The sequence below is a fragment of the Platichthys flesus genome, chromosome 11, assembly GCF_949316205.1.
Source record: "Platichthys flesus chromosome 11, fPlaFle2.1, whole genome shotgun sequence".
NCBI classification, from domain to species: domain Eukaryota; kingdom Metazoa; phylum Chordata; class Actinopteri; order Pleuronectiformes; family Pleuronectidae; genus Platichthys; species Platichthys flesus.
The window spans coordinates 8,290,137-8,314,830 of record NC_084955.1 but is presented as its reverse complement, the minus strand read 5'-3'; the positions used below and the strand labels follow the sequence as shown (position 1 = coordinate 8,314,830).

At 41.5% G+C, this 24,694-nt stretch overlaps 1 protein-coding gene and 1 long non-coding RNA gene across 5 annotated transcripts; one reads left to right on the top strand and one right to left on the bottom strand.

Annotated features, from left to right (window-relative positions):
- Positions 1-125: 125 nt before the first annotated feature.
- On the bottom strand, positions 126-24,662 carry ano10a (anoctamin 10a). Of its 4 annotated transcripts, none has more exons than XM_062399134.1 (15): positions 24,603-24,662; positions 21,900-22,055; positions 21,631-21,828; positions 20,975-21,109; positions 19,579-19,698; positions 18,594-18,778; positions 18,013-18,397; positions 17,130-17,185; positions 16,953-17,027; positions 16,641-16,829; positions 16,336-16,527; positions 15,888-16,016; positions 5,406-5,522; positions 3,743-3,759; positions 126-1,409 (listed from the first exon to the last, which is right to left on the bottom strand). In XM_062399134.1, the coding sequence occupies exons 2-15, from the start codon at positions 22,036-22,038 to the stop codon at positions 1,340-1,342; spliced, it is 2,007 nt and encodes a 668-aa protein (XP_062255118.1). In that variant the 5' UTR covers positions 22,039-22,055; positions 24,603-24,662; the 3' UTR covers positions 126-1,339. The 4 variants fall into 4 exon arrangements, with proteins under 4 accessions (XP_062255118.1, XP_062255119.1, XP_062255116.1 ...); XM_062399135.1 differs by lacking the exon at positions 24,603-24,662 and adding an exon at positions 24,156-24,342; XM_062399132.1 differs by lacking the exon at positions 24,603-24,662 and adding an exon at positions 23,841-23,963.
- On the top strand, positions 1,521-5,551 carry LOC133964850 (uncharacterized). The gene is made up of 3 exons (XR_009923827.1): positions 1,521-1,824; positions 3,166-3,314; positions 5,419-5,551. It is a non-coding gene; the product is annotated as an uncharacterized LOC133964850 (long non-coding RNA).
- Positions 24,663-24,694: the final 32 nt, after the last annotated feature.

The following is a 24,694-nucleotide window of genomic DNA, read 5'->3' as shown; positions in this document are numbered from 1 at the left end:
GGCAGCGTAGAGCTTCAAGGTCTGCTGCAGTAACACATGCAAACACACAGGAGGAGCCGCTGAGCATGTTTCCTTTCCCTGTTTATCGGTTCGTTAAACCGACACAAAGGACGACAGAGAGCGGCTCAGCTTTCAATCTACTTTTTATTCTCTACATCTTCACTTGTTGATGTAAATACCAGTGGACTGTGTCCAGTGCATATAAAACCTAATATTCAGATAGGCATTGCATTTCAAGGCACCAGGGGCGTTACACGAATATATGACAGGAAGGAACAAACCGATACTGATTAGAAGAGAAGACCCTGTTCACATCACATGCTGAGATAAGACACATCAAGTCGACGGTTTGTTGCCATGATTTCTCCAATACAGACGCAAGGATGATTTGTATCGCACAAGTTACAGAGCACATGACTGATTATTAATCACTACTAAACACTTACTTTTTCAATACCGCGTCATTCATAGCAATTATCATTTTTACTTCAAATACTTTGTATATTTTCAAAGCTTGAATTCGTCCGCTTTGGTTACATTTTTTTTTATATTTTTTACTCAGGTTTAGAAATTCAGGTAGACTGTTAATGTTCAGGTTTTCTGTTTGATCACATGATGGAGACAACAGAACCACTTCAAGACAAAGCTCTGATCCAATCAGGTGCAGTGGTTTCAATTTCTTCCTGAATGTGTGAAGCATGAACAAAGCAGAGGATATCAAAGCAGACAGGAGAGACTGAATATGGTAAAACACTATAATAAGCATCGGTTTGCTTAGAACATTCAAATCTTTATGAACATTCTCAGCTTCCATACTTGATGAGAGGAAGCAGCGAATGTGCTACTGGGCGACGTCAGCATCACTTATTACAGTGAAGAGTGAGCAGCAGGTTATTGGGTAGACACAGTCATTAGTCACCATTAGTGTAGATGGACTGAAGGGAGGAAACACACATAACACACAACTCGTCATTCAGGTCCTGATATAAACTCTATGTTTGCTACAGTAGATTTAGTCAGAGAACAGCATCCCTCTGTGATTTGAACACCTGGCTTCAACCAACTCTTCTCCATTCCTCCCATGTTAACACTGCAGCTCGTTACAGTACATTTCATTTGGAGAGCAACACGTGTGGCGCACAAATGTGTAACCTCAGTGGTGCTGTCACGCTCCTGCAGATATACACAGCTCGCCTGTGCAGACAACCAGACGTAATAAAGCTTTTGATTGGCTATAATAAAGAAACTATGAACGTGTGTGAGCAGCACATCAGTGTAAACAATAGAATGCTGTGTTAAAGCTGTGGAGGGGGGGGGGGGGGGGGGCGCCGGAGGTCCGTCAGTATCGGAACGCTCTTCTCTCCTCCTCACTGCACCACCTTCCGGAGCTCCGAGGCCTCGAGCATTTTCTGAAACGCACACGACAAACAGAAACATGTTTGTGTTAGTCATTTGCGTCGCTACACAAAGGGGCAGTGTGTGTGTTAGAGTGTGTGTGTGTGTGTGTGTGGTCGAGTGTGGCTGCACTTTACAGGGACGTGAGAGGAGTTGGCAGTGATCGTGTCCTTGTCTTATTTACTCTGTGCTCCACTTAGCCAGATTATTCTTATTATTTATCACAGTCTGCATTTTGGACTTTCTGGTCAATCATTTGTATCCTGAATAAACACAGAGATCCGGGAACATGGCGGCGTCACTGAAGAGAGTCCAACACAACGAGGACCAGGAGCAGACGATCGCTTCTGTGTCACTGAACATGACAGCATCACAGCTTACAGACCGACCTTCACACTGAACTCTACAAATACAACAAGATCCGTTCAGGTCAGTGTTGTCTCTCTCCTTCAGGGTCTTTGTTAAAGCAGGGGAGAGTTAGTGGGCGCCCACGGAGGATGTTGTCCATGGTCTGTTGAGTCTCACCACAGGGACACTGAGCTTCCTGGCAGGTAGGCACCGTTTGAATCATTCTGCCGACAGCCCGTTTGTCAGTGAGACGACTGGTGAAATAGCCTGTTAATAAACAACCTGATCCCGGTGCAAAGATCTGTGCACACACGTCTCTCGAGGCTGGACAGGCGGGTGCCGAGCAGGTGTGTGTGGGGACAGTGTTTTGGTCCAGCTGACCTCGGAGCTTCTCTTACAGCTCCTGGTTGCTCTTTGCTACATTACAGTCCACAGCGTTGAAGAGAGCCCTTTCCGCCTGATGCTGATCTTGGCAGAGCGACTTTTTAAATGAATTAAATCCTCTGTGCCTCGAGCTGGATGCAAAGCAGGCGAGTTACAACTAAGGTTCAGGAGAGCTGGATGTTATTAAAGAATCTGTCCCACAGCCGGGCTCACATTGTGTGTGTGTGTGTGTGTGGGGGGGGGGGGGTCGGCCCTGAGGCAGCTATCCTCTGGGCTTCATCACTAATGACTCCATCAGGAACGTAAAGCTGCAGCAAACAAGCAGAAAGACTGGAAACTTCCACCGAGGGGAAATATGAATGGATTTCAGTGTCAATTGAGAAGGGAGCCTACAACGTGGATTATCACAGCAATAGATCTATTGATTCATAAATATATATATTTATGAATCGGCGTGGAATGATGGCACTTGGGAGGTCACTATTAACCATAGCTATACCACTTGTCAACTAAAGGTGGTGGCCCAAATTTGTTAAGTGCTCTTCGGGGGCCATATTCACCATTTACCACATGGTCTAATCTGGATTGAACCTAAAGTGGCCCTATCCAGATTCGACCTTGTTTAGAGCATCGCATGTTTGACCCAAAAAATCCCACATTTGTTTTAGGATATTTGTGACACATTTTACAAAGTGTCCACTTAAGACTCACTTCCATTTTGATCGGGCCACAAGAAGGTGAGAAGGGCCACATAATTGCCTGAAGTGGCCCACATCAGTATGTTATCTACGTTTGGAACAACCTGGGTGTAAGGGCAGATTATCACTCTTAAACAAATTAAAATGCTCCGGTCGTGATTTTAGAACGTGATTTACGAGATAATCCTGACTCACAGCATCATTAGATCCTGAAACCCTCCTCGTGGTTGACCTGCTCTTTGGACTATTCATGAAGAGACGGACGGCTCCTGATCGGTGTCGCCTCCTCGTTCTCAACTAATCCATGTTGTTCTCATGTTGTTGCCGTTTACTTTTTCAGATGTGACACGGTGATCGGCTGTTCATGCAAACATCGGGGGAGCGACGCCATCCCATTGGTTCAGAATGGATCTCAGCCTGTGTTTCAGCTTCACAGTTTGGTTTCCATTTGGGGAATTAGTCACATAAACCCATTTTGTGTGGATGAAGGTAAAGGAGCAGTTTCTCTACTTGCACTGTTCTGATGGTTGAAATCCCTAATCTGGCACTAGCATATATTTGCCCTGCCTTGTGTGCACCTCAAACACAGCAACAAGAGTCTAATCATGAACCTTCATGTAGCTCTGACTCCCTCACAACGCTTTTCTGTCTGCCTGGTTGTAAAGGCCCACGACAAACAAACTGTCTCATCCACTGCAATTCATTATATTAATATATATACTACAATTAATTCAGATGATATTAATATTGTATCAAACTCACAACCACAACTCAGTGTGTTAGATCTCAGGTTCACAACAAACACATCGGAGTTAGATTAGATAAGAAGTCGAGATTATAATTATTAATATTATTAATATTACTTCATGATATCACCCCGGCGTCATCCAAACGTACACACAGAGTGAGCTACTCACCCTCCATGGAGCTGCCTCTGCAGAGACCACAACAACATCAACAACAACAACAACACTGATCAAACCAAACTTCACTGAGACTCTGAGGCAGGTGAGATACAGCACACCAGTCGGCTAGACCAACCATCTCCAAAGTACTGTGACCTTCATTGACTGAGTTCTGCATGTGATTTAATGGTGAAGCTGCCTTAAGGGAACAGGATAGGTTCCTGTGGACAAACACAGTGAAGGATCTCAGTGAAGGGTTGAACCTGTGACGACACACTGAGCTCTGACAGAAGCCACGTGAGAGGGATGATGAACACAGAGCTCATCACAGAAGCACTCAGCCCCGTCGGGCCACATCAAACTAATGTCTGCGGGGCCCAGCGAGCTAATGCTTTACAGTGGAGCCACATCAATACTATTAACATAGGGCACACCATTTGTCTTCAGCAAAGTGGTCTGGGACAGGCATCAAGAGCTCATTCTTAATGCTCAATGTGAAGCAGTGGACCAGCACGATGTAATGGACACATGCATTAGATCTCCACACTGACTCCAGTGTGTTTGTGCGGAGTCACGAGAGCGTTCATAAGGGGCGTGTTCGTGTGTGTCTGTGTGTGTGTGTGTGTGTGTGTGTGTGTGTGTGTGTGTATGTGTTTTCATACAAGTGTTCCAATGCACATTAATACCAGATAAAATGGTTTCATCTCTCTCAACGCAACTCTCAAATCTTAGTCCACTCTGATATCATGTTTGAACTCCTATACACGGGACATATATATATGTATATATATATACATATATATATATCATTTTATAATTTCCAAAACCTGACACGCAGATCGTGAAGTTAAAAAATGTAAAATTGGAAATACTTGCTGGGAATCGTCTTTTGTATTAAGGAAAGTTAAGTAATCTTTTGCAAAATACCGACATTTTTTAAAAATAGTACAGGGTATCCCTAGTGTTCGTAATGTCATCATCACATCACTAAGAAGTTAGAAAATGGCCTCATGCATGATTCAAAACAAATATTTTCCAGGTATCTCTCCATCCAATAGGACGATATCATCATATGTCTATGTCATCATGAAATGAAATTCAGTCAGACAACTCACGTTCGATCATGTAATATATTTATTACAACAGATTTAGTGTTTGGCGTCTAGGCTCCAACTTAATCACTCCCCCATATGATTACACAGGAACGATGGGAGTGATGAGAAAATACTTGTAACCCCCCCGTTGGAGCCTACAGATGCATGCTGGGGTGGTGGAGGGGCTGAAGCAACAGGTAGCAATACTGCAGTAGCAGTGCGAGCAAGAGGGGTTGATGGGAAATGTCTCCCTGGTTAAATAGACCACCTGATAAGGTGGGTGTGTATAATAGATGGTTGTGGAGATTGAGGTATGTCACATGATGTATGTCACATGATTGGCGCAGCGCAGCTCGAGTTGCCTGCCAGAAGTAGCTCGCAGGCGTCGCCATATTTGTTACCGTGCAATAAGACAAAATGTTCTATTCTCTTTTATTCTTTAACACTGTTGCATGTGGCAGCTATACCACCATACTGATGTTTTTCCGTATTTACATACAAAATCATGTATAAAAATATACACATATATCTAAATTATATTGGTGTTATTATTACGAAATACTTGTAGCACATCGTTCTACCTTTTTCTTGAAGGCCTCCAGTGATTCGAACTCCAGACGTGCCAGTTTGATCTGGATGTGTTTGGGAACGTCTGGGATGAGGAAGGTCAGGATGAACTTGATGGCCAGCAGTCCGTGCTGAAAACACACAACCAGACACATTGCATAGATTAAATATAATGTACTAAAACATATATTAAATAAAATCATTGTGTCATTTTATATTCAGCTGAAGAAAAGGACAACATGATGAGAAATGACAGAGAACAGAAGACAAGGACAGTGAGTAAGTGGGACGTCAGGACGAGAGAGACAAGTCTCACAACAAATGTCCTTGAGGTTAAATGAGGACAAAAATAGTCATTGTTCTGAAAAGAGACCATGAGGTCAGAGTATGTCTGTTACATGTTCTGGGTTTGGGTCAGATGATTCTCTGAATCTAAACTAGAACCATCTTCGCTGAGAGGGGAAATTCAGACAGATCTCAATGGCAACGTCTTCCAGTTGAATCAATGAAGATTTGCTTTTATCACAACAGCGTGTGGAGACTTTTTAACTTTAAATCCAGAGGGAGGTAGAACTCATCTCTTTTCTATAGAAACATTCAGCCATTGCAGCCATTATATGAATACACAGTTTACATAGTTAAAAGCAAATACAAACATTCTGCAGGTTTTGAGTTTTTACTCTGCAAATCAAAGTGACTCAGCTAAAGAACACGTGTGTTTGTCCTGAAATGATGTGATGCAGTCATGTGCACATGGAGCAGGATCTCAGAGGAAAGTTTCCAACATCTTCTTGAATCTAGAGCAAATGGAGGAACTAGCCAGTATTGGGGTTGCGTTGCTAATCAAGTTGTATGAGCAGTTACATATGCAGCTTGTTTGTTTGGACATGTTTTTGCTCGGCACACTTGTTCCTCTCAGTTTGTCCCTGACTGACAGATGACCTGCACACCACTCAATCAGCAGGGTGTGTGTTTCCTCCCGAACAGAGAGATGAGGACCACACCCACTGGAGGACAGTCAACTGCAGTCAGCTCCACTGATTCAGAACCTGTTTCTTATCCCAGTAATGGACTCATGTATGGTCCAGTACATGGAACACAAGGTTTTGCTTCAGGCTGATCAAACAAATGGATTTGAGTAAGATGAAAGATTTAAAGCTTAAATGCTCATATACAATTTGAAATCATTCTCCAAAGACGGACATTATTTAACTTTTAATTGGACTTAACTGACTTACACCAACAGTCCAATGATGGATGTTACATACTGGTTATATATTAGTTATGTGCACGTAACATTCAATGAGAAAAGCACGACAGTTTTGAGCCCTGGTAATGAAGACGTTTCACAGTTTATACTCAGGAGCAACATTTCACAGACGAAGACATTTTGTCATTCCAGTCAGCCCAGTAGCTAATTAAAACAGAAGAAGAAGAAATCTCTGAACTTAGTGACTTGTCATATTGATTGAAAGTGCGCAATAAACACTGCAGCTCTTAGCTGATTGCTAATGCGATTCAAGGCTAATTTATATTTTTCGGAGCGTTCAGCAGCACAAGGTTATGCAGAGAGCCAGAGGATGCTGAGTGAAGACTGAAGGAGAATGTGAAATGCCGTTTGACTCAAGGTTTGACAATAAATTCTGTTTTGTCCGACATCATGCATGTGATAAAACTACAGATGCTACATTTGAGAGGTATTTTCTTTGTCATTGCTTCACTGAGTGCAGTTAGCTTTCGAAGGAACTTGACCTAGCTGATCTCCTTCATGTACATAATTCATCCTGTGGTTTCACAATGACTGAGGAGTCCTCTAGACAAAAGACAAAGCATCTAATTAAGGCAAAAGTGCCTCCCTAAATATGAAATGTTGCCTCGTCCATTTTGGTGAAGAGAATAAAAGTCATCCTCAGACGAGCCTGCGTCCTGACCTGAGGAGTATAACACTGAGTCATGGGAGCAGGCAGCTAAACTGCTGACACGGCTGGCAGACACTTCCACTACTCAGTATTCAGCACTTAATACTGTAACCACGGCACCCCGTCACTGTTAATTGGAAAATTAGCATTTCAATCCTCCATCAATCCAACTGATGAAGAACAACTAAATCGGCCATTTCATGTGTGACAGGAACGGAATAGGAAATTTCAACTCACAGGTTAAACTATCGTCCTCAGTGTTTTTCACAGTGACTGCATAAAATGTACTGAGCTACATTTACTGATAATATGTTATTATGTCACTAACAGTCATGGTCCATGAGAGACTATCTGGGTATTTGGACAGTTAGACCTTTCTTTTGGTCTCCAAGCTTAAGTACATTCAATTTGAAATAAAATATAGCATTAAAGTGTCTTATCAAGTCTCTAATAAAAGTATAGAGAGCATGTGATATGGTCATTTTAATTCACCGGGTCCAAAAACAGTCCTGTAACGGTTTAAAAGTAAGTACACATGGCTATTTAAAGTTTTAAAGTTTAAAGAAGCTGCGTATATGCTTTTTGTATATGTTGAGCCTGATGTGGATCGGGAGATAGAGCGGGATGTCCACTAACCAGAAGGTCGGCGGTTCGATCTCTGTCTCGCAAACTCCTTATGCCAAAGTAAAACATTTTGAACTCCAGACGGACAGCTCTGCCTGAAGTGTGCGAGTGATGTATGACAGAGAAAGCGATGCACATAGATTCAATTATGAATGTGTGAGTGAAGGAGTGAATGGGGAATCCTTTATCAAACTGATGGAAAGAAGACAGTGAGGAGAAAAGAGCGGCTCAATGGAACTACCCCGTCCGTCAAACAAGGTGCTGACTCCGTTATAACTTGGACATGGATAGCTCCAGTGAATCTAATATGAGGTGGAATATCCTCAACACTCTCAGAGTCAGTCACCTGATCTCCGAGGAACAGACTTAAGATATAGACACTTCACCACAATCAAAGCTGAAGGAGGCTGCAGTGAAGCTCTGGGAGACAATCACCTCGGAATATACTAAAACACTGCTAATGTAGAATTACTTTTTTTCCTATGACATAACCTACTCATATTAAAGCTGAGACCTGGGACTTTAATGTCGTCTCAATTTACTTACATTAGAGTGAATGAGGCTGAATCTCAGAGTCTGAATACTACAGGAAGAATTTACAAGGTGAAGGTTTTCCAAGATGTAAACACACTCAAATTAAAACTGAGACTTAGGACTTTGCATCCATGAATTTACATTAAAGTGAAATAACTGACTCTCAGAGCCTGAAGAGCCAAAACAGAAGCACCTAATTTAGGAAACAATCAAATAAAATGCCTCCATGCATAAGAATAAATTATATAAGTGATAACACTAGGTTCCTCCCAGTGTTACTAAACATCAGCCAATAATTATCAAAACATTACTACAAGGAGAAACACAAGCATTGTTTTCCAACAAGCCAATACAGTGAGGCTGTCCTGTTATATAATGTAAGGTTGGAAGATTAAGTTCCCTAAGCCCATTCACAGTAAGACCCTAGACTAGTTCATAGGGGATTCCAGGTCTGATACCATTACAAATGTCAGTGGGTGAAAACTAATCTGAACATAGTCTGTAATGAAATTACTGTGGTGGGCTGCAGAAAATAACCTTGGACATACAGACAATTTGACATGTACATATGAGAAGAGGAGCATATGGACCTTTGTTTCTGTGGAGTGCCACGATAACAACAAGCATTTTGTCTTTGCTGATATTACTTTTTGATTTTATAGGTCTGGGTTCAATTTAAGATTTAAGAGAGACATCATTTAATATTTCACACTGAATTCAATGAAAAGAACAAAACAACAAATGAAACCTTATTTAACACAACATAATACTAAAAAGTTGGTAACTTCTTCTAATATACATATATAAAAAATAACTCCATTTCATTTAAACCTGCTGCACACTACCTGGTCAGGTGCAAACAGCAGAAATGACCCCAGATCACTTAGATATGAGGGAAAACCTTTTCAAATATCTCTAATTCAGGCTATGGCATCAAAGAAATTACACCTAACTGTGTGCTGTAAATGTGATAATGACATATGATGTTTACCCTCAGTAATAGACAAGCTGCTTAAAAGCAAGAAGCATAAAACAAGTGTTTTACTACCTGAGGATCAATTGAGCGAGAGGAGCTATAATTTCAACAGATACCTGCCAACATTTAATAAGAGCCTGGCGGCGGCAGATGTCCCATGTCAGCACTTATTAACTTCCTGGTGGCACCCAAACAAGCCCCTTTATGAACCCTTAAGTGTCCCATATCTAGTTTCCACTCAGTTACAGCAGTGCCTGCAACTCAGGAGCGTGGCAAACGATGAGTTAGCCTGACTCACTATTGGGTTGGGCCACACACACAGATGTGAATGGGAAATGCAGCATTACAACCAGCACTGTGGTCATCTTTGTGTGTGACATGAAGCCATTCCTTTGACCACCTCCTCCTCCTGATGCATGTCTCCAGCGGCTCAGACCCATGAACCCGAGGTGATTGGTTTGCTGTGATCAACTGTCTGAGAACAGTCCAACACTTGATAGCAGCAGTTGATGAGCTGAATGATCCACGTTTGCTTAACATAAAAATGGGAACATTTTTGTAAAGTAATACCATGTGAGTTGTAGATGTCTTTGAGTTAATTGACATGTACGTAAATCAGACTAATGTTATGGGCAGGTCTGTTTAGTTCAGTGTTCAGATGCAAAGATAATTCGTTTTTTGGGCTTTTGATCCAGTCAACAAGTCCTCAGCAACATGCACATACAGGACACCGGCAATTTGTCTTCGAAAGCTTCCTGTCAAGTAAAAAAATGCTTGCTTTTATACACATCAACTTCCATCACATATAAAGGTTTAATTTTTCACTCTACTGTGCCATTAGGTCATGATCGCACCGCCTGTCTGTTGAGGAGCTTTGTGAGCCGACTCAGTTTATTCAGTTCTGTTGGCTCGGCTGCAGTGAAATGAGTAGATTATACCAGACAGACCCGTGACTCTGGAAGAGCGTCTCTGTTTCTGAAGCAGGCTGTCCGGTTGCCTGGTTACTGCTCAGTGATGTGTGTAAGCCCTACAAAGTAATTACCCAGGTATCATAGCACTGCTGCTGCAAAGCGAGGAGACGCTGCCGTCCCACCTGCCCCCGCCACTACCCCATAACCACGATAACCGGGGCTGAGTGACTTCAGAATCAATCTTCTCTCTCTATTTAAACAATGGAGATTTAAACAATGGTAAATATAATGACGTTTGAAACTGTTGGATGAAAAACACATTTGTGATTGAAGCTCGGCACTAATCAAATTAGAGTGCTGGGCTTATGATGATGATGATGTTGTGCCAATAGAAACATATGCCCCCTCTTAGTACTCTTATTATATATTATATCTATTTAGGTAACTGCCTAAGTAATAGTCTAATATGCATATATGTATTATTTATTAATATTAATATCTTCTTATACTAATGCAGAAATACAGTTACAGCCACGTGCGATCGTCCTGTGCAACAGCACTTTACTCAAGTACATTGCTCTACATACAATAGCAACAACATAGTGAAGGGTGTATTATGTACATATTCTGCAATTTTATTTAATTTCTATTTTAATTCTATATGCCTTTCTATTATCTTGTCTACCTCATTCTGACTATCTGCTACTGAAACAAGAGAATTTCCCAGAAGAGTGTATATAGCAGCCATCTTGCTGAACGGTAACAGGAAGGAACGTGCTTGGATTGTACAATCATGTGGTGACTCAGGTTCATCATCGCTCGCTCTCCCTCAACCTCTCTGCTTCTCGGTCAACACCCTCCTCACTGCTCGTTTTTTCCATCTGCTCTCTCCTCTGTTTGCATATTCTTTTCATTTGCTCACTCTTTTTCACTTCTATCTCTACACCGATCTGAGCCTTCACTCTCAGGCATGTTGTAAAATCTAAAGCGAAGAGGGCACACGTACGCACAGACAGGTCGAACTGATCTGATGTGTGATCACATACGGGATGGATTGCTGACACACTCACACACACACATACACACACACGCACACGCACATGGTGAGGGAGAGGGTTATAATCTAACACAGGGTGCTGGCCTCCTTTTTTCCGTGTTCACCAGAGCAGCACCTCGCCTTCTCTACTTATTCAGGTGACGGGGCAGAGTATAAGTCAAATAGAGAACATCACCCCTAAGGCCAGTGTGCAGTCTACTGCTATAAAAGGTCATGTTCACTTCTATTCGGCCCAGGAGGGCATGGAGGGAACAGGATTGATGAGCAGTGATACGCTCACTGTTAGCACACGAGTTTTAGACTTTCATGTCCTACCATCTCCTTGGCAGAGTAATCAGCAGGATTAAAAGCCTGCAGCTTTGCTAGAAGCTCCTCGAGTCTGGACAACAAACCCAGACTAAACAATACAAACCTAATAAATGGAGCAATCAACAAGCTAAAGATTTTGTGATTCTTTCAACATACTCTGTTGTAAGGTTGAAATATTACCTTTGCTCTGAAGATGGCAGTTAAGGTCACGGTATCATTAAAGTGATAAATAGGAAGTTGCCGGATTTGGAATATAAATCAGCTGAGTAAAGCTTGATTTAAAACTTCATGTCAGATGATTAGACCCATTCCCCTTCTTCCGAAGGTATCTGTTCTTTTTATTGTTTACTGCCTGAAACAGACAATCCAACATTCACATCCGTTCACACTGTGCAGACTTGAGAAAATAGCTTTCATCTTGTGCTGTCTCTATCGTTTGTTACACAGCTATTTGTGTAGCTTTTTATGTGAATAACTGTGTGCAACACTATGAATGTCTCGCTAGAGAGTATGTGTGAGAAATGTGTTTATAGTTCTTCAAAGCAGCATCACAAAGAAGGAGCGAAAAGATAAGCTGCGATAGAAAGTGATGAACAATTATATCATAAAAAAATGTGGATAACAACCTTTTCAATCAGTCTCCCCTAGAAGGCATTAATATGTTGGCCCTGAGAGCTCAACGAACAGCAAGTTGACAAAACACAAGCAAAGTAAGAACACATCTTCATCAATTTCACTACACAACACAACACATTGCAGAAATGCACAGCAAATAGACAAACGCGCTGCAAATAGACAAACGCACTGCAAGTAGAGAAGAAACGACAACGGAAGTGTTTCCAGAGGACAGCTAAAAGCTAAAGAGAGAAGTGCTAGGATTGGCTCTTCTTTTAGATGTGAACAGCAGGACCTTGATGGTGTGAAGTAGCTGTGAAATGTGGATCGTCCGTCTAGAAAAGTTACATAAATTGGACACTTGCACCAGGTCTCAGTTAAGCTGCTTTCAGACATGCACTGAACTCCGGAGAAACTCTGGATGTTCACTGGACGGGCTGTGTGAGAACGCAAATGTCCAAGAGAGATTCTCTGGACTTTGTCTGGGCAGCCCTCTCTGTAAAAACACAACACAAACTCTGCACACAGCAGGCGATGCTCCACAAGATTAGTTGTGAGCAAATGGATCTGTTGACGACACTGTTAACACACTACAGATGCTATAATGAAAAATAAGTAAGGAAACAAATATCCAAGGATAAACAAGTGGTGTCACACAGAAGATAAAGATATTTTGGTGGGATGGGATGCCTGAGAAAAATCTACACTTCTGTATTCACTAGAGCGGATTTATTGTCTACAGCTGTTTCAGACCAGATGCCAAGAGAGGTGGTTCCAGACTTTCCTGATTCCCTTTTTCGTCCTGATACATGTCTTTGTCTTTGTTTTTGAGTTGTGCGTCTGTCACGTGTTAAAAGCGTAATCAACACCCACTTGCTCGCAGTGAAACCTGTCGTGTTCTCACATCGCCTCCTCTAGACATTCTACAGAATCTTTACTAGGGGACTGTTTGGAGAACCTCGGCAGAAAGTCCGGAGGGTCTCATTCCGACAAAGCACAATACTACTCCTTTAACCATAAACCTCACAACTCTTGAAGACATTGTTCTCATATCAAGTGTCCTGAACTGTTCAAGTACCATCTCCAAGATAGAGACTACCAGATATGATCTAATTAATTCACAATACAGTCCAGAGGGACAGGTGAAGGGAGACTGTAATGTCCCTTCATTTGTCAACCGAGTCCATGAGCTGCGTGTCACACACTTGGTTATTCTCCCCACTCCACTATCACTAGGGTCTATTTTTCCAGCTCACAACAGAAAATGATGAATTATTGCGAGAGGCACGGATGCAGTACCTCCAGGACACGTCCTCCCTATGGTTATAAGAGTTTTAAAGTTTATCAAGTATTTCAACAAAGTGAATTCAGAAAGTAAAATCCAGTAAGGCTCACATGTTCTAAATAAAGTGTATTAACTCATTCGAGCTGTAAAACTGGTCTGTCACACCTAATGTCACACGTTATACATTAATCTGTACCAATACACCTCACATGTTTTTCATACACTTTGTCAATTGTAAACAAAGCTCACATTTAACAACTGTATCTACAAGCTGCTTTCTCTACGTCTGTGTGGAAAGTTAGAGAGACTTTTAAGCCCAAATCAATATAAAGGGAAGATTTCTCATTATTTTAAGTCATTATTTTGAAGAAGTTACTCATTAAAATGACTTGTCCATCACGGTGGTGGGAAATCCTTTGGCACTGCTGCTAGTGAGGCCAGCCTGAATAACAAGCAGACAAAGAAGCTTGAACAAGAGCCTTTTAAATTACGTTGCAGAAACTACAGTCACTTGACTTTACCTCTATAGTCACAACTGAATAACTGGTACTTTCAGTCCATCATCTTGATTTTGGACTAATGGTTTATAAGACTGCCAATTGTTAATGTGGACACCTGATAATGTACATACGAGTCAGACCACCATGAATCTGTCAGAGATTAAACACTATGTGTAAGGATGCTGTGGATCTGTTGGACAGTTGTTTCAATTATCTCAACAGATATTGTATTGATTGTTATGACATTTGGTAAAAGTATGATTACATAGGTTTTATATTAATGATTCACCTCCCCTATAGTGTAAGAAATCAGCACAGCCACAATATTAATGGCGGCGGACCATTAATGGGGGTTCCTGGGACAAAACACCACTCATGGATCAGTCAATATCTAACCCAAAGAGAGGAGGGTCTGATAGAACACAGGGTCATCCTGACAGGTGCTGAGGAAAGAAAATCAGCGAACAACTTTTCCATGAACAGAGGAGTTTATCAGCCACCTCTGTGAGTGCGGACCACATGTTCAATCGAAACATGCAGTGGATCAATATGACCCAGTTTCTTCCCCAGCAGAGAACTGCCACACTATGAGTTACAGTAGACTTTATGGAGCGCTTTACATTCGGAGACAACAACTAGTTAAAATAAGTATCCCCCTAGAGCATAAACAAACAAAAGGCGAATTTCCTGAAAAGACAAACCCATCCTGCAACATCCACCCCATTCAATACAGCCCCCTATTTCTCTGTTAGGGCTGTTATTTTGAGCTTTTTCTCTGGAGACATAAGCTGTGTGTGTGTTTGTGTGTGTGTGTGTGTGTGGCAGTGTGGCAGTGTCATCATGTGGTCTGAATAGAACAGAAAAGGAGAGCAGGCTGATGCAAAATTAGAAGAGGTGGACTCGAGGAAGAATCTGATGTGATAGTGCTCGATTTAAACAAATGCACCCTCGCTCGCACACACACACACATACCTAGACAGTCTGACAGGTATTATGCAGACGCACATGCAAATCAAATCTGTCCCTCTCACTCATTGTCTTTGGCTCTCTTAATCGCTTACAGGTCTGTGTGGATCGCATATGGACTCTGGCTCCATCTAGTGAGCAAAAATCTTCAACAGCCCCTCAACTACAGTATTGTGCTAGAAGATACCCACATGTACAGAGCAGCGCTGTGTCTCCATGTTTCAGTCAATTCGCTCAACCCCCCCATGTCGTTGTTTTGACCCAACTGGACCGTTCTGCAGGTTCTCCCCATTATAAACTCAAATGGACTTGTCCCTTATAGACTTGGTTGGCTGGGCTTCAGTTGTATTGCTTTGAGACAAGTGAAGCCTTGTTACTCTGTGCACCAATGTAGCCATTAGCAGGGCATTATTGATAACAAAATGATCCACAGTCATATGATATCACCTGTTAAGGGACATCATAAAGAAGTCACAATGAAGTCCGAAAATAATGTCATGAATAGTTCAAAGAGACAGTTTTAGGTTTCCATGTCTCCTTCAAGACTATAGACACAACATAAAGCTTATGTAAATCAAAAAATCATTATGAAGTTAGGAAATTATGTAATTTATTGTAGCCTGATTGGTGTTTGCACAGTGCACAGGGTATAATATGTTATATTGTATGTTATATATATTTATAATATGTCAAACAAGGACAATCAGTATACCACTAATGCCCTGGAAATACAGCTCAGATGACGTGTACATGTACATAGGAGTGCCTTTGTGTATATACTGTATGTTAACATGAATTACCTCAATAGCCACTGTCCACAGAATGAGCTGGGTGTCTGACTCGGGGAAATAAGCCTTGACTTGCGGAGACATCCCGATCAGTGCAAAGTTGGTCACAACAGCGATCACGCTCATGGCCTCAAAGGCGAGCTGAGCACAGAATCAGAAAAGCAGTCAAAAAATTGAAAACATTTGTCCACAGCACGGAGAAAGTGTTCCCTTGTTCTTCATCAACCTGCACAGTAAATGTTTAAACTCAAACTAAACTAAACTTTGTCTACGGGAAGTATAATATTCTCATTGACAGCTTAGTGAATATTGGTAATTAGAGAGATGACTGTATGAAAGCTGAACATTTGGTTCAACACAATGAAGTATAACTTTGACTCCTTTAAGTCAAAAACTCCATATTGTTATATGTGAATCTATTAATGTTAGGGTTGACATATCCAGCTGTCTTTGCTCCCACCTGCCAGACTCCTATGTTCGCTGCTGGCTCGGAGAAGGGTCGTTTAAACACACGGCACATCTTGAAGGCATCAGAGTAAACCTCAGTGATGTTGTTCAACACCACCAGGACGGCAGCCAGAGGGTAGACGCAGGAGAACAGACTGACATAACCAAACAGCAGGAACTGTTCCAGGTAGTCATCAAATGTACCCTAATAGAGGGAGAGAAGAGCAGAAGACAACATGGACGTATGTAAACAGTAATACAGACCTGATTATGGTTAGGGTCAAGGGTAAGGCTGTAAAAGGGAGGATGTAAACATACCAAGTACGTGCTCATTTCTGCCTCCAGGCGAACCTGGTCGGCTAAAGGGAGCTCTACGTCCTCGAGAGTTCTTCTCTTCTGGACTTTGTGGATCATCTTCTTGTTACGTCTCCTCTGGAGCCAGTAAGGCAAGAAGGCCTCCATGAACTGATTCAAGATCTGACTGGTGATCAACAAGGTGGCTAGACTCTGGACATACACACAGACGAAGATGAGAGAGGTGGGGTGAGTGAAGGAAGAAAAGGATAGAAAGACAGAAACAGAAGTAAAATAAGAAAGGATGAGAGAAGGGTGGAAGGAGGGAGGACATACCTGTCTGAGCAGCACCATGTCGTGCATGACGAAGGCGATGTAGAAGAGCGAGGCGAAGCAGTTGAAGAAGTTGAACTAAAATGATAATGATGAAGCCAGTGAGGATAATTTGTCCTGATTACTGAAGGATTAAATTGGCAATATTTTGGAAAAGATAAGTAAGTCGTTCATACTCACAACTAGTACTTTGAGGACCAAGTGATTCTGATATGAAGACTCTAGTCTATGATTTTCTAAACACAAAGGGGGAAACAGGGACTTTGAAAACAAAGTATTGGCCCCAATTGTGGGTGCATTATTTCTGTTGTTGTTGCTGTTGTCATTATTACCAGTCACATGATGATTATTACCATTGAGTGTTCGTGTGTGTGTGTGTGTGTGTGTGTGTGTGTGTATCCTTACCCTTAAAACACTTTGGACAAAAGTTTATAAACAATATTTATGATGTAATAAGTGATTTTATCTGGAGTTGCAACAAAACCTTATTTAGGTATTAAAGGTTCAGTGTGTAGAATTTAGTGACATCTAGTGGTGAGGTTGAACGTTGCAGCTGCATACCCCTCAACTTCCCCTCCCATTCAAAACTTGAAGGAGAACCTCTGGTAGCCTTCAGTTATCATAAAAGGTGTTAAGATTGTTCAGTTTGGACTATTGTAACAAAAGATGGTGGCCTCTATAGGAGGACCCACTAGCAATGTAAATATAAAGTATTTAAATAGAACCCATTCTAGGGTAAAGAAAACAACAATCATTACAGGAAACATCACTAGGATTATTTTTATATTAAATTTCTGCTAATACCCTTTCACCTAAATCTTACACACTGAACCTTTAAGACTAGATCTTTAAATTGCTTATTTTTCAAACAAAAGGTCCTAAACCTGAACATATCCACTGTCCTTTAAGTTAAATGCAGCTGAATGTCACTTCTGAGGTTCAGGAGACAGACAGTGTTGAGGGTTTCGGCTTCATAAATGTTTTAGAGTATCAGTTGATGTCAGTGTCTGATTTGATGTATGTTGTTTCTGTATCGACACTCCAGTGTCAGGTAACAACTCACCCCACTCTGTGAGGAACTCCGCAGCATATCTGTAGATGAGGTTCATAATCTCTATGACCACAGCGTAGATAACACTGGGGATGAACAACAGTATGCCGGTCCAGAATGTTGGATCCTCGTCGTGTACTGTCAGTGCCCATCCTTCCATTTGGAAGTAGATCATCATTACGTAGAGGGACAGGTAGATGCAGAGCAGGACAAAGGGCAGGGACACAAGGTAGACACGCAGCTGCCTCTTGGCGTTGGGGTAGAGTGGCTCCTCGCGGCCCGTCACAGGGTTGAACCCAAGGACACCATGGAAACCAGCCCGAGGTTCTTCAAAGGCTATCTTCCTGCTCAGTGTGCCCCAGCGGTAAGCTAGTGAGGCACTGCCCCGCTTCCATAACTAGTGGAGGAGAGGTTCAGCTGATCACTTTGAGGTTAATCACTAAAGCTTCGACAAAAATATGCTTATACAATCCAACTGCTGTTATTATCACTTCATTTTATAGAAATTATTTAAAAGTCAAGTTCACTGACTGGTAGTAAAAATGACAGTATGAATTTGGTTTATTAAAAATTTCAAAAATCACTGTCCGTACCTCCAGGATAACAGTACACCAGACCAAGTTAAACACAGCAAAGACCACATATTTGTCGTAGTCCTCCCAGTCAAACAGATAGTAAGGTACTCCGATGAGGGCCATAGGCAGAAGGGCAAAGGTGAAGTACTCGAGGAAGCCAAAGTAGAAGGCCAGGCCTTCACCATAGTAGTGCCTGATGTCATCTGGGGACAGAGGAGAAATAAGAGAAGAGGAATGAAAACATCCATCAAGGTAAGGAACATCCCTGAGCTGGAACTCTAGACCCCCAGTCAGTGGTTGGGGCATATATCCTCATTGCCTGGACAATTCATGAGTAGAACAGGAGGAACAGCTTTAGTATTAATCCACTCCTATAGGGGGGTGGGGGGAACAACTCCATTTCACAACTTTACCTCCCCGAACCTGGTGAAGACTGCCCGATCTAAACTTATTAAACATTTATGTACGTTCACTCTGAGTTGTCAGTTATGCTTGTTAAAGGGATGACAGCAGGTTGCAAACAACAGCTCAACTAACAATTTGGCATCCTGTTTATAAATCTAGAAATCAGCCCAACATCAGAGTAACTGACATGACAGCAAGTTCAGTTTAAAAGAAATGGGTGGTGGTGGGTTAGAGTCTAGAGTACACCCTCTAATCCACACTTCAAGCGAACACCATGAAAAACAGCCAACAATGGAATAAGGGATTAATTCTACTTTACCAATAGACCATAGGTAAAACCTATCTTTTTAGGTGTGATATTGCATTTATTAAATATCTATTAAATATATAAATACGAATATGTATGAATTGAGATATTCCTGCAAAGATAAAGTTAGGTCATTAAAAAAAAAAAATGGTACATTATCAAATAATAGAGTTTATATAGACCTACTGTGGTCCATGATTTATTTTCATGAATAATCAACACTTCAAAAACAACTACCCACACTCCCCAATTTTGTTCCCAGATCACACTCTGGCTATTTCTCTCACTTACCAAGAGGCTGCAGGGACAACTTCACCTTCTTGTACCAGGAGAAAGACAGTCTCTTCAGCTCCTCCCTCTCGTGGATAGGAAACAGTTGGATCAAGATCCCTTTGGACTGCATCCTGCGAACTAACATGGAGAGAAAATAGTTACTTCCTATGTTGTGATTTTTCTGTAATCAATGTACTTCACCGTCACTATCAAACCATACTGATCTTATTTTGTAATCTTAATGATGATAAGCTGAAAAGTTACAACAATGTATTTTGATAAAGACTTATTGCTCAGAGGTTTGAATTAAAGACAGATGTTGCTGCATTTTCATCCCTTACTTTTGTTTGTCTGAACTCCCTCAACAATTAAAAATGCAGTTTAAATTTCTATAAAAATAAGTTTTACATTCAGGCACATAATGACTATAGGAGCTATCCCATTCTCCCCAGGGCACTGTCTATATAGCAATAATTCCTATTGTCTGACACGGAGTGACTAAGTAGAAGTACATGAAAGCTCTATCATTTTATCTGCCATTTCTTGAGTGCATCATTTGTCGAAAATGATTACATTCTGCTTTAACACCACTTTTCAGAGACAGCCACTGAATAGAGGAAGCCTATCTCTACTGGAAGTTCATTGCTTTCTTATCTCATGTTGGGAATATTTTGCAGCATTTGCATATTTATTGTTTCCATACTGCAGCCACAGGCAGACATACTGTGTTTATTCTGCTGAAGACAAAGTTCTACTGCCTTATTTCATTACAACTTAAAATCATTACAATAATAACAAAATATATGTAATGCATATATGCCACAATAGGTTTTGTGTCAGATAATTAAAAAAACATTAATTATCCATTTAGAACAGCATTTAACTGTTATTTCTGTTCTGCATTAATTCACTGAATATTTTTGCAAGTAAATCAGGGTTTAGTCTGTAGCACCATTAATGAAAAAGGCCCCCTAAGAGAGTCATTGGTCCAAGGTGACATCTCTACATTACTTATTTTGTATAACAAATACCATAAACCCTCATTTTTTATATTTATAGAATGTTTCTGATTAAATATTTATCAGAAGGTGGAGTGGACTAACTGATTAGCTGAGTGTTAATAGTTTTGGTGATGATGATGATAATGAGATGTAGTTAATTTATAGGAGAATCAAAGAACTTGTTCATCGATAAAATAACCACATCTGCTTTTGTACCAGACACATTAGGAAAGATCCCCACATAGCAAATCAGTTTCGGCCAAGATGTGGACCACATCTCACACTCAGCCCACAGGCCGCAAGGAAGCATGGCACAAGGGCAATCTGGTGCTGTTTTCCAATGGCGACACCACATGTCAACCAAAGGTGCCAAAAGTGGCCTGGATTAGTTAGAGGCATGGACAGACACTTACCGATGGACTTCCCAGGGTAGAGCTTGACCTGCGTGTATCCTGGAACATGAGTTTCATCTTTGGCTCTTAATGTGTCCAGCTCATGTTTAATGATGTACTGGCACTCGGCCATGCTGAGGAAACTGTCTCCATCACCTGAGCGGGTCCGAGATAAACAGTCACCATGACACTCAAAAGAGAGGCATGTAAGAGTGAAACAAACAGTGCAGTTTGACAAAAGAGACTATCAAAAGTCTATTGATGTATAACAGATTAACCATTCTGTCAACAAGCTAATCAAGAAATTAAATAATTAACATTTTGATAAATTATCATTGTTTGGTCAAATTGACAAACAAGTATCAAACCAGGGTTTTTTATAACCAATGTGCTTTCAAATACCACTAATAGAAGAACCCTGGTGGTGAAACAGTTACAGCTCACGTAAAATTACAGCAGTGTCCACAGTTCAATTCAGGCAGAAGATCTTCTCTGCATATCATACGAAAATCTACCGAAATAATAATCTTTTTAAAAAACGATCGATTATTAAATAAATAAGGTTTAACTAACCACACATATCGTGGTGCAACATAAGCTACACTTTTAAACTTTATTCTAAAGCAGAAATATTCAGACACCAAACAAGTCTTCATGCAGAATCCCCTAAACTTCACCTTTAAAGTCTTTGAAGTTTTGCTTGTTGTTGTAGGTGAACGCCCTCATGGATCCATCACTGAACTCCTTGAAGAGGCCCACCTCCTCAGCACCAGAGAGCAGCCTCTGCCAGGAGGCCCCCACCAGGAACATGTTGGGGTTTTCCTTCTCCTGAGCCCCGATCCCAGGGCCCAGCTGCTCCACCAGCATTTCAGCACCTGGGGAAATGGCAAGATTAAAAACCCTGGATGAAAAAATGAAATGTTAGGAGAGAGAAGAAGAACTATACCTCCATTTTGCTGTTTGTCTCTTATCCTGCCCAGCAGCCATCCAATTGCCTCCTCCTTGGTATCTGAGGCCAGATCCACCACCACCAGAGGAGTGAACGTGGAGCCACTGCTGTCTACTGATGGCGTCTCTGGCGACATACCTTCTGCCTGAGTGCCTACACAAGAAAGCAGTGTGAAATGACAAGTGAAGAAGTGGTCTTCTATTTGTTTCCAAGCCATAAATCTGATTAAAGTAATTTCCTGAATGTAAAAAGATATAAAACACTTTTTATTTCTCTGGAAACTTAATTAGGTTGTTGTTGGTATTTGACCACTGGACACTTCGGGGCTGACGTAAACAAAAACAAAGGCTTTTCACGCATAATGTTCAGAACTCAATGATAACCACTGAAATTCTCTGATATCGCTGACATTCATTACCAAACACCAAAGAATCCAAGTGTGCACCAAGTTCAATCAAAAGAAATAATAAGAATAATATAACAGAGCAGTGATAATGTGGAACAAAGGGCCTAGTCTAACAGGAATGACTCAACCTTTTCACAAGGCGATTATCCTATCAGCCACAACAATCTCTAGAGTTATTACTCAGCCAAAATTAAAAAAAATCCAGTGAGCACCAGTTCTGTGTTGATAAGAGAGGACAGAGGAGAATGGTCAGACTGGTTGGAGCCACCAGAAAGGCTACGGTAACTCAGATAACCTCTCTTTACAATTTTGGTGAGCAGTACTCAGAATGAACAACATGTCTAACATGAGGGTGGATGATCTACAACAGCAGCAGAGACCACGTCGGGTTCCAATCCTGCAAGAACAGAAACCTGAGGCTGCACTGGACACAGATTCACTGATACTGGAGAGTTGACGACTGGGAAGCGAATCTGGATTTTTGATGAGGCTGCAGATAGTGGACTCAGAATCTGGAGTCAACAGTTTGAAACGATGGAGCCAAACTGTCTCGAGTCAAAGGTCCAGGCTGCTGGTGATGATGTTGTAATGGTGTTGGGAATGTTTTCTTCACAAACTTTGGACCCTTAATACCAATCAATCATATTAAAGTCACTGCCTATCTGAGTACGATAGCTGACCCTGATTATAGACACAGTTTACCATCTTTTATTGGCTACCTCCAGCAGGATAATACTCCATGGCACAAAGTTAACCTAAACTGTCTTCCCGACAGGGAATTCCATTAACTTCAGCAAAACCTTAGTGATGTGGTAGAGAAGGAGATTGGCAGAATTAACTTTAAGTTAACAGATCTGCAGATATGATGTGATGCAGTCACGTCAACATGGGCAGAATCACAGCTTGTAAAATCAATGACAAGAACTGAACCCGTTTGAGATGAACTACCCATCATGTTCCTAATAAAGTGTAAAATAAAGGGAATAATCACCCTATTAATTCCACAGACTTTCTATCTGTGTGTAGAACACATATCTTGTAAACTGTTCAACTGATCTGCTTCACACTGGGTATAAGTATTGCTAAATGCCCAAGTGTAGTGCCCAGTTTGGTTTGATTTGAACAGGCAATTCCTTAAATATTAATACAAATTTTATTAACAGGCAACCAGTGCTCTGTAGCAGTAAATGACAGTGTGCGGACCGAGTTGATCATGTCTTCTTCCACATCCTCAGATAAACTACAGCAGCGGTTGGCAAAATGGTCAATCACTACCAGATTATTTAGCTTAATATTGAGCTGAATTACAAAGCTTTTATTTTGAAAAGTTGTTTTGAACAAACCTCTGAAATAGACAATATGCAATGTGAACAGTGATGAAATTCAGTTTCATTGAAATACAATGAGTATAAAATCTTCATTGCAGATAAACCAGGTAGGAAGAACTTTTCTAACTTCACTCTGCACCATAGGTTTACAGAAGGAGTGTCAGGGTGTTTCCTCCCTGGTATGTACACTGAACTCTGACTTACAGCATGAGCTCATCATCACCAGGCGAATCGATGATAATGCGTGCACAGTCAATTGATTTCTCTCGCAGATCCATAAACTGTGAGGCTTGAGGCCTGGAGAACAGATGACAGACAGTCTACTGACAGAAACAGCTGATCGACTCACACAGTCAGGGGAGGGCGAGTGGGTTATGTGGCAGCGCAGTGTGTCAGTGACGAAAGCATTAAAGGGAAGAGAGCAGGATTCATTCTCTATGAGGAATACACATAGAGTGTGTGTGTGTGTGTGTGTGTGTGTGTGTGTGTGTGTGTGAGAATATGTAGCCTGATACTTACCCTGATCTCTCTTGCTCGCACTCTGTATAGCTCTGTACTCTTTCTCTCTCTTCTCTCTTCATTGGCTCTCACCCTGATCTATGTGTGTGTGTGAGTGTGTGTGTTTGTATGTGGGCTCCTGCCTCGGGGCGGCTGAGCTGCTGATGTGTGAACAGTCAGATTGGTGTATAAACTTAATATCTCTATAGTGTGTGTGTGTGTGTGTGTGTGGGTGTGGAGGCTCCTGCACCCATAGGACGAGACAGTGCCGCAGACTGGACCTGTCACATCCGCAAACGTCCTCTTACTGTAACTTTTACAGTTCATATCACTGCTCGTGTGGACATATCTAAACATGTGTTCATGTGTACACACACACACACACACATACACACGCACCGTGGCATCAGCGCGTGTATAAGCTGTTCACGTGTCCAAATGAAGAACTACAGTTATTGCTCTACTCACCGCAGCCCTCTTCTCTGTTTGGGGTTGACAGCGCAGCTACTTCCGTATTACGCTGCTGACGCTGAGTGCGCTTGTTTATCAGCACGGACGAG